Below are 10,854 nucleotides of genomic sequence, written 5' to 3'. Positions count from 1 at the left end.
GACCTGTCGGGTTGGGGGATACCGTGAGAAACCAAAAAAAAAAAATTAACAAGTGGCAAATTGTTATTCCATTGTCATGATTCAATAATTATGCATGTTAAGTTTATAAGAAAAGAACTGATAATTAAATAATTGATTAACGTAAGTAAGAATATTTTAATATTTAAAGAAACACTAATTAATTCCCTATTTTCTTCTACTAATATTATTAAGTTTCTATCATTTTCCAAAAACAATATTGAATTTGGTGTATAACGTCATTGCAAAGTCAACTAACTTGTCATACATGTTATTGTTGAATAATATTGCTGGTAATTAACTTTAGTGTGTGTATATATGTGTCTTAAAATCAAAGTAGTTAGCTTTTGTTGTTAGTTTCCTTGGCCGCCTTTAATTAACCTTGTGATATTATGACATGTTCCAAGTACCGCCGCCTTTATAATTTCCAGCAATCTATCCATCCATTATTATAGTTAGCTTTTGTGAAAAATAATCAACCCGAATCTTTATCTCTCTACTCAGCATCTCAAACTATATATATAGTGACAAAATAAATGGATTATGGAAGTGTAGTTATTACTATACCAAACTCAACAATTCATACACCAATTCTATGATGATGATGACTGCAGATTATGAAAGCGTGAAGCAGCTTCCTCCTGGGTTTTTGTTCTCTCCAACGGATGAAGAACTTGTCCTTCACTTTCTCTATGCCAAGGCTTCTCTTTTGCCATGCCATCCCAACATCATCCCTGATCTTGATCTCTCTCTCGCTCATCCTTCCCAACTCAACGGTATCTTTAACCTACTCAATTTCTTATCACCACTTTTCATATAACAAGCAAGTTAACACCTTTTACTTTAAAACAAAATAAATTATTTCAAAATTAAAACAATATCGTATAATATAAAAAAGAGGTTTCATCCAATGGTGTGAGATTATTTATTTTTCTTTAACTAGTTAAGTGTTGGCCAAATTTTAATAAAAGTACTTACCTTAAATTTTTTGTATAAAAAATATTATTTAAAGTATAAATACAAAATGTTTTTATATAATTATAAAATAATTAAATTATAACCTAAAAATAATATTGGATAAAATTAACAAATCAAATTTCGGACAGGATGAAATATTAAACACCTGGAATACATAGTCATCTTTTAAAACACTAGGTGATTTAATTCTAAAATGGAATTACACCATAAATTCTAATATGTTATTATTCTTTATTTATTAGTTTGGTTAATATTACAAATTTTCGGCTTTAAAAAACGTTATACTAAAAAATATTCAAGTTTTAGCCTCAAGTTCGCCCACTGCATGTACAGATTAAAAAATTGAGCAGTGTAAATATTTGGCAGATAAAGCGTTGTCAAGCGGAAATCAATACTATTTCTTCAGCAAAGTGAAGGAAAAAAGAATAACAGAAAATGGGTATTGGAAGGAAATAGGTGAGAGTGAAGCAATATTGTCATCAACGGTTGAGAAGAAAGTAGGGACAAAGAAGAACCTTGTATTCCACATAGGAGAAGCTCCACACGGCATTGAAACCAGTTGGGTCATGCAAGAATATCATATTTGCCCATCCTCTAACATTATTTCTACAACTAGAGCCAGAAGAAAACACGTAAGTCACTACCCACATCCACTATATATAGGTTTAACTTCTTTTTAGATGTTACTTTTTTTTTTTCATTTGTGAAAAATTTACGAACATCTAATTAAATTAAAACAGGATCATCAAATTTGGAGCAAATGGGTTTTGTGCAAAGTGTATGAAAAGAAGGGGTCCGTACGAGGTGTAAACTACTGTAGCGACGATGATGACAGTGGGACAGAGCTGTCTTGGCTTGACGAAATTTATCTCTCGTTGGATGATGATCTGGAAGAAATTAGCGTCTCCATTTTAGATTGAATATGTATCAATTACCTGAATTTTAGGTTTAATATATATGTAACGGTGCCACTATATATGTTGATACTACTGTATATTGAATTGGGAGTTCAATGAAAATGATTATACCTTGACTAAATATTCTAAAAGAGGATAATGTGAATAATAAACTCTAAAATTGGTTTAATAAAATAAAAATATATTGCATCTCATTTTATCTATCTAAATTTTAATATTAGGATAACTATTCGCACACTTAGTAAATTGAACATTCTATATATCTATTATTTATATTATTTAATATTTTCATTATCTACCTATATTTTTCCATTCCAAATAATATTTGTTCTCTTCTTCTATCTTAAGTCTTAATCGAGTGAAGTTAATCCAAAGGTATAAATAATATTTTAAAGATAAGTGTACCTTTTTAGAGAAAAAAAATAGACATATAATAATACACATTTGATGAATACTTAAAAATATAATAATTTATATAATTTTAATATTATAAAAATATTTTTTGATATTTATTTTTAATATATATATTTAATAAGAAAAAGTATGAACAATTATTTAATTTTTTTACCAAATTTTTAATTTATTGATACTTATTTTTGTAAATCTATAATTTCACCTTATACAATATAGACTTATTTATTTGTACTTCTAAAAAAGTAGAAGCAGAAAATAAGTAATTTTTGCCTTTTTTAAAAAGCACTTAGAAATTTACTTCTAAGATTTAAAGAAGAATTTAGATTGGCTAAAATAAAAATATTAGTAAAATAATAAAGCTAATTAATAAGGAATTAATCATCATTAAAATTGTACCTCCCATTATATATGAATCATATTACTTTAATTTAAAAATAATTCATTTTTTTATTTTATTACTTTATCAAATTTTTTATTTTAAAAGAATTTAGTTCTCCATAAAAAGTAGCGAAATTAAAGAAAGAGAAAATCTGCAAAAGATTAAGATTACTAATTTCTTTCAATATATTTTAAAAGAAAAATATGTTTATTTAGAAAATATAAAATATTAACCACTATATGAATCCTCATGCGATTTTTCAATTGCATTATCTTAAAAATGAGATCTAATCATATTGTGATTATTATTTGTTATATTTAAAAATTTAATTTCATTTTAAAATAAAAAATTCTCTATTCTGTACACACGATGTGTTTATATCTAAAACATGTGTTACATATAATCATATATTACATATTATTCTTTAAATAAAATATTTTAATTAAAAGATCATTAAAAGATAACATAATTAGTATATTTTATTAAAAACCTATGTAGTTATTTTATTTTATATCAATAGGTAAATATAATAAAATAACTATACCTTTTAATTTTCAAAATTACCATGTTATGTAAAATAGTTTTTTTTCATAACTATAATTATAAATTTATGTAAAAATTATTTAATAAATACATAAAATATTTACTAAAAAGTAGTTCTATAAATATAAAATATTTTTTACTTTTATTTCTGAGGAAGTACTTCTCTCAACCTAATAAACAAACTGTCTAACATTAAGGCTTTAATTAGAGAACAAACCTTTTTCAAATGAGAAAAGTAATGGGACCAATATTATACGACAAATATTACAACCAACTTTAACATAAAGAAAAATTATTTCAATCTTTAATAGATTTTTTTTATTAGGCTTAGTTTTTTGGTGTACTTATATTAGGCTTATTTGATAGTCTGTTATAATATTGATTAAAATTGACTATTGTAGTATTAATTCTCTATCTTTACTTTTTTTTTTTAAAATAAAGTAAAAAGAAAAGTTTAAAAAAGTTGGTTGAATAATGATTAAAATAAATTATTGAAAAGTTTATTCTCAAACATTTTTTTTATTCTTTATTTTTTTTTTGGTAGGAAACCTTTTTTTTTGTACCAGGTATCAATCAAGTTGGAAGTCCAATAATTAATTCTGAGACACACAAAATGAACATCTCTTTCAAGTAAACAAACTTCATTTTTATGTAAGCAAACTTCATTCTTATTTTTCAGTAAATATAGAATTCAGAAGAGATGATTAAGGACACATATCCTCATTCATCTATCCATCTATCCATCTATGCCAACTTGCGTATCAATTATGTACAATATTTTCGGCCTCTTGTTTTTAATTTCCTTGGTCCTATTACAATTAGCGCATTCCAAAACCAAAATATCAATAAATTTCCTTGATAAAAAAAACGATATGAAAACATATATTGGGTCAATAAAGGCCGAATAAATGGGCTTTTAAGAGAATCCCTTAGCCCAAAAGAGAAAGGTTGTTGAATCCACAATCCTTATCATTCAATCCTCATTCCTCAGCGCACGAGGCTAAATCCAAAACAAATTATTATAAAAAGCTCAATATTAAATTAAATTAAATGTTTCTTGTTAAAATTGGGTTCACCTCACCGGAAGTGTCGTGCTTCTGTTGTTCGGTTGTTCCTCCAATCTGCTACGATGTGGATATCGAAGACCATCTTCAACCACTTCAAATCCAGGCTCAACTTCACACCTAACTATGCACCACTATCTCTTCTCTCTCCGCGCCGATTTGCATCCACCATAGCTCAAAATCCTTCCACCTTCAATTCCATCCACGATGCTAACCAGGTCTCTCTCTCTCTCTCTCTAGAATGCATGCTGACTGGGTCATTAACTCGTAATTTTCTACGACAGACTGTATTTCTACGTATGTTTCTTTGATTATCCTCTCAATTAGTACTATCTGATCTCTTTAATTTATTTTTTCTGTATATATATTTAATTTACTGGAGTAAAGATTTCTTGTTCTTTTATCATCTTCATCAGCAATATATAATTTTTTATTTTACTCCGATATGTATTTATTTTTGGAATGATTTTTCTCCACATTTATAGTTTCTGTGGAACTGTAAATGGACTTACACGAGTCTCAATTACTGGACTTGGGCCCGAGGCCCAAATAGAAAACCCTAGTTTCAATCCCTATATAACGACCTGACAGGAAGCGCTGCATTACTGCAGTACCATCGTCGCAATGTTCGCATTCAAGTTTGAAACAGCATTTCTAGTGCTATAATTATAAGTCTGTGTGTTGTTTGTGTGTGCGTATGTTCATATGAAAAAGCAAGGTAGCTTCTTGACGAGACTTCGATTAATATACGGTCCTCGTCAATCCTGTTTTACAAACTTGCAATATCATAATCAGCAGTGTCACTCGTCTGAATTTGATTTCTCCTGATCTTTCAGGCCCTTTATCACTGCTACATTTTCCCACCTCTTTTATTATTATTATTATTATTATTATTATTATTATTATTATTTCACTTCGGAACTGATTTGAGCAAACGCACTCTGTCCCTAAACCGTGTTTTGACACGAATGTTTTGAGGCAATTTCTTCGTTTGCGAAAGTAATGTCATTCCATTAAACCATGAATTTGCTTGTCTGGGCTTGTATCACATGCCTATCGGGTGCGTTGATGGACTACACTTCTTTGTTTCTGAAATAAATCCCCAATCTCAGGTTATACTTTACTCGTGTTAGGTTATAAAAAGTTTACAAACTTTAGAAGGCCCGTAATATTTGTTAAGATCCAAAATTGCAAAATCTACTTTTAAAGATATGAAATTGGAAAATGTTTTATCATCGATGAACCTTAATCCCGCTTTAACGATGAAATAATTGACCAATTCGTAAGGAATGTGGTGACTCTGATTAATAAAGATCCTATTGGAAAGTGAAACCTTTAGCTAATAAGTATGAAACCGTGAAACTTGATGACCTAATTGCAAGGTGAAATCCTTGATTCAAAATTTGAAAATTTCGTAGTTGGAATACTCGTCTGAGCTGACACAAGTTTAAATAGTATTTTTTATATACCCTGGTCATAATAATTGAATCCTGAGCACTGAAATGTTGCATTCTAATTCGTGACGTAAATTGGGATATATGACACAAAATGTAATAAACCGAAGTAGTACTGCACCACATAATTGATAATTTTATATATTTCCAAATTCCAATATATAACTAGTGTGAATTCAGCCTTTTACTCTCTCTGGTTTGAAATCTGTAACTGCAGTGATGCGCTGCTTAATTTATATGCATGTTTGCATGATAACTGGATGCAGCAGGTTATCGATTTTCCTGGAGGAACAGTGAAGTTCATCCCGGAAATGAGATTTATATCTGAATCATCTCCACAGAGAATACCCTGCTACCGTGTCCTCGACGACGATGGACAGCCTCTGGCCAATAATTTTGTCCAGGTTTTAAACTGATCCACCATTCCATTGTTCATGCATTTTCCTAATGGAAAATTTTGAAAACGAAATTGATGAATTTCATTGATGTTAGGTTAGTGAGGAAGTTGCTGTAAGGATGTACAGTAACATGGTTACACTACAAATTATGGACACCATTTTCTATGAAGCGCAAAGGCAGGGCAGAATATCTTTTTATGCAACGACCATTGGAGAAGAGGCAATAAATATTGCATCAGCTGCAGCTCTTACTAGGGATGATGTTATTTTCCCTCAGGTTAAAAGCATAATTGGAAATCAAGCATCTTAGGCTCTAGTTATGCAGTTATCATCTTAGTTATCAGAATTTTAGGAGAGGCCTAATGATTCGAAATAATGTAACTGTAAATGTTATCCTATATGCAGTATAGGGAACCAGGACCCCTGTTATGGCGTGGTTTCACATTGCAAGAAATTGCACACCAGTGTTTTTCCAATAAATATGACAATGGAAAAGGACGGCAAATGCCAATACATTACGGGTCCAACAAGCATAATTACTTTACTGTAGCATCAACTGTTGCGTAAGTATTGAAGGCTTCCATTTACAGGCACAATTTTTTGTTTTTTGGGTGTGTTTTAGCAGTTAACAGTCTAATGGTGCATAAAATACAATGTTTAACCATATTTACAGCACACAAGTTCCCCATGCTGTTGGAGCTGCATATTCCTTAAAGATGGACAAAAAAGATGCATGTTCTATCACTTACTTTGGTGATGGTGGCTCAAGTGAGGTAATTATACAGTTGTCATAACAACAGGCCATTTCTCCTTTTACTGCAATAGGAAGTTCTGTAGCATTTAAACCCAGCATGGGTCTAAACCATAAGTTTTATTCTTGAAAATTTTAAAGGAATTCAAATAATGCGAGTATCATTGAATGTTTGCGAGGAGTGCTTACTATGATTTTATTTGTGTTGCAACCAGATATCTCAGTAAATATTTGGTTTCATTTGCAATAATTATTCTGTGTGTAAAGTGAAGTGCTTTCACCTTGTAAATTCTAATGCATTCTGGAACACCAGGGAGATTTCCATGCTGCCTTAAATTTTGCAGCAGTTATGGAGGCGCCAGTTATTTTCCTATGCCGAAACAATGGATGGGCTATCAGCACCCCGACTTCGGATCAGTTTCGAAGTAAAATTTCCCCCTCTTATTTCAATATTTGCATATTTGGTTAGGTTTCTACTTCTGGCAATGTCATTGCACATTCAATGTAAACCTTAGCCATGTTGTTCCGGGTTTCTTCTGTTGATGCATAGGTGATGGTGTTGTCGTGAAAGGACAGGCATATGGAGTCCGCAGCATTCGAGTAGATGGCAACGACGCCCTGGCCATTTATAATGCTGTTCAAGCTGCTCGTGAAATGGCAATCAGTGAAGAGAGACCAGTTCTAATAGAAGTGAAGTGATAACTTTTCAAGTCATATTTTGAGGAATTTTGACAAGACTATCTGTTATTGTCTCATATCAAAAGCTTTAAAAGCAGGCCAATGTATCTTTCTTATTTGTGTATTCTCTTTTTCAGGCTCTTACATATAGAGTAGGGCACCATTCGACATCGGATGACTCCACCAAGTATCGTCCAGCCAATGAGATTGAATGGTGGAGGCTCGCTCGAGATCCGGTGGCTAGGTTTAGAAAGTGGATAGAAAGGAATGGTTGGTGGAATGACATGGCTGAATCAGAGCTTAGGAACAGTATGAGACAGCAGGTAAACAATATCCATGTCTGAAATTGGTGTTATTCAATAGTTATGTTCTAACCCGGCATGTTCATGTTGTAGCTTCTGCATTCAATTCAAGTGGCAGAGAATATAGAGAAGCCTCCAATTGAAGATATATTTAACGACGTTTATGATGTGCCTCCGTCCAATCTTCGTGAGCAGGAGCAATGGGTCAAAGATACCATAAAAAAGCATCCGTTAGATTACCCAGAGAATATTTCTGCATAGTAATCATAAATTGCATATCCTCATGCGCATGTAATTGTACTGGATGCAAGTATTCTTGTTCTATGAATAAAATGCATGTGCATACTCCTATCCTAAAATTGCAATTAGAATTGCCGGTTCAACTTGACTCGTTTGGGCTAAAGAGTTTAACAGGTTGACTTGTTTGACTTTTTTTTCCCTTTATTTTCTTAAATAATACTATAATTTTAGAATTTTTTTTTACTTGATAACCCTATAAATAAAAAAAATTATCATACATTCATATATTCTCATACTAAATTATTTAAAGTTTAAAATACTAATTAACAAAGGCTTCCAATACTATAGGAATGAAGGCATTTTTCATCCATATATGATGAAAATACGTGGCTGAAACTGCTTGTATATGCGTGGCTTGTATCCTGGGAGAATTGGGGACAATGATTGAATTCAACTTGTCACTTTGGGTGTTGTAATTAGCAAAAATTAATGCTAATGGTAATGATGGTGATTCGTGGGCCGTTTTTGGTGGCCTAATTTTTTTATATAAGGCTATTACGGGTTTCATTTTTTTTTAATCCAACAAAAGAAGTGTAATGGTAGAGTTTTCCGTAAATCGGGAAAGAGGACTATAGATAGCAAAATATAAATCAAAAGGCAATCTGTTGCTGAAAAACAAAATAAAAAAACCTTGAAGATGGAAATAACAATAATTCCATGAGGTGGGGAAGAAGGCTCATTCTTTTTCGATATTGCAGGAGTTTGTGTTGTGCGTGGATACGGATTATATGAGTGTTAGACTTTGGTGTGGGGCAGTTTTTAGTGAATACAATGAAGGAAAAAATCGAACTCAATGATTTCTTTCTTTAAAACATTTGCCAACCAATCGTACCGTCCAATTTGTGTGGGAATTAGAATTTGAATTTTAGCTTAGTTAATCGGACCGTTCAATTTTTGTATATATCAATTTTTTTTATTTTGCAAAAATAAATCGGATGGTACAAGTGTGTAACTCGTAAATCACTTTTCAGATCTTCCCTTCTTGTTCTTCTTGTTCTGCTTCTTCTTCTTTCCTCAGCTGCTGTATCTCTTCTTTTGTATGAACTAAAAAAATAGTGAAGTTTTTATGCATGTGAGTGAGAGAAATGGATGATAGAGTTCTTTAAAAGTATATTATTATTTTGGTCAGATTTTGTTATAAACATCTGAAGGAATAAAATTTATGTGTGAAAATCCGTTAGATGTTGTTATTCCCTTCATAATCTCATTTGAAGAGCTCAAAGGTGTGATTTGTAAGAAGATAGATTATGAGATGTCAAGAAAAATATCATGTATTTATACAGATATCCCATACCAATATTAGGTGGATTCGTTCAATTTCAAACCAAATATATAACTGACGAAGCGAGTATGCAAGAGATGTTTTCAATGTATATTGAAAGTCGTGCTCAGATCTCGTTGATTGAGTTGTACATTGAATTCGAACAATCTCAGACAAATCGAAATATTGTACGGGAAGATTAGAATAGTGATAGTGAAGAAGAGTTTGAAAGCAATTACGAAGTTGTTGGTCCAGACGGAGATGAAGATCAAGATGACGGCACTATGGCTCCAAATGTGATAGGCATGGCAAATGCACTCGCAAACGAAGTGCCGTTTGAGGAGCCATCTTTCGTGCAAGTTTTTGATTTGGAAGCCATGCATGCTCCAGAGTTTCAAAATATATGAGTGCAAGTACGTAATTACCTATATTCATAAGAAGGATTAGAATTTTGTAATAATTTATATTGATCGATGGACCAAATAATTAAGTGACATGTGAAAATATACTCAATTAGCATTTGTTTATGTGTTTATTTGGTTAAATTTAAGATAATAATATTTTTAGTGAGTTATTGATTTAGTTAAATATTAATTAGTATTTATTAATCGGTATTTATTTATGTGTTTATGTTTTTATTTTGTTGAGATCAGATTGAGGTAATAACTTGATGTAAAGTTTATTTATATCAATATTAATATAGTGAGTATTGATTTACTTTTAATTTTAGTTATTAAATATTTGTGTATTAAATATTTATCGTATGGCTGCCGTCGTGGCATAAATTTTCATCATCGCAGATGGTGAATTTTCCGTGGGAATGAAATTCAATTTCAGGGAAACTATTATTATGGCGATAAAAGATTATACCATCCGAAGAGGTGTATAAGTTGGAATCGTTGACATTTTATGCCAAGTGTACACAGTATGGGTCAGGGTGTGATTGGCTTATCATGGTTAGCATGATCAGCAGAAAGTATTGTTGGGTTATAAGGAAGTATAATGGTAGTCACACTTGTACCAGAGCCACCATTTCTCAGGATCATTCGAAGCTGGATTCGAACACAATTGCAGAAGCAATAAAGCCGTTGGTTGAGGCTGACCCCTCGTTAAAGGTAAAATCAGTTATTGCAGAAATGCAATCGAAGTTCAATTACACCATCAGCTATCAGAAAGCATGGTTGGCTAAGCAAAAGTCAGTAGAAAAAATATTTGGAGGTTGGGAAGCATCGTATGAAACTTTGCCCATATGGTTTGAGGCCATGTGTCATAAGGAGCCATCAGCTGTCGTCCATTTTGAGACTATGTCTGCATATCAAGGCAATGACTTGGTAACTGATATCCGGGTATTGCATCGAGTCTTCTGGAGTTATTATCCCTACAGTAGAGCATTCAGA

At 31.6% G+C, this 10,854-nt stretch overlaps 2 protein-coding genes across 6 annotated transcripts; both read left to right on the top strand.

The window, feature by feature from the left end:
* The first annotated feature begins 380 nt into the window (after window positions 1-380).
* Window positions 381-2,041, top strand: LOC130956075 (NAC domain-containing protein 104-like). 2 transcript variants are annotated; one of them, XM_057883100.1, is made up of 3 exons: window positions 381-794; window positions 1,347-1,628; window positions 1,737-2,041. In XM_057883100.1, the coding sequence occupies exons 1-3, from the start codon at window positions 684-686 to the stop codon at window positions 1,914-1,916; spliced, it is 573 nt and encodes a 190-aa protein (XP_057739083.1). In that variant the 5' UTR covers window positions 381-683; the 3' UTR covers window positions 1,917-2,041. The 2 variants fall into 2 exon arrangements, with proteins under 2 accessions (XP_057739083.1, XP_057739082.1); XM_057883099.1 differs by having other exon boundaries at window positions 386-794; window positions 1,363-1,628.
* A 2,235-nt stretch (window positions 2,042-4,276) lies between these two features.
* Window positions 4,277-8,247, top strand: LOC130958091 (2-oxoisovalerate dehydrogenase subunit alpha 2, mitochondrial). 4 transcript variants are annotated; one of them, XM_057884988.1, is made up of 9 exons: window positions 4,277-4,531; window positions 6,037-6,171; window positions 6,260-6,442; window positions 6,571-6,728; window positions 6,839-6,938; window positions 7,230-7,341; window positions 7,467-7,606; window positions 7,732-7,917; window positions 7,990-8,247. In XM_057884988.1, the coding sequence occupies exons 1-9, from the start codon at window positions 4,379-4,381 to the stop codon at window positions 8,155-8,157; spliced, it is 1,335 nt and encodes a 444-aa protein (XP_057740971.1). In that variant the 5' UTR covers window positions 4,277-4,378; the 3' UTR covers window positions 8,158-8,247. The 4 variants fall into 4 exon arrangements, with proteins under 4 accessions (XP_057740971.1, XP_057740972.1, XP_057740970.1 ...); XM_057884989.1 differs by having other exon boundaries at window positions 4,295-4,531; window positions 6,265-6,442; XM_057884987.1 differs by having other exon boundaries at window positions 4,298-4,531; window positions 6,034-6,171.
* Window positions 8,248-10,854: the final 2,607 nt, after the last annotated feature.

The sequence above is a fragment of the Arachis stenosperma genome, chromosome 10 (assembly GCF_014773155.1).
Source record: "Arachis stenosperma cultivar V10309 chromosome 10, arast.V10309.gnm1.PFL2, whole genome shotgun sequence".
Taxonomy (NCBI): domain Eukaryota; kingdom Viridiplantae; phylum Streptophyta; class Magnoliopsida; order Fabales; family Fabaceae; genus Arachis; species Arachis stenosperma.
This window is presented reverse-complemented; position numbering and strand designations above follow the sequence as displayed.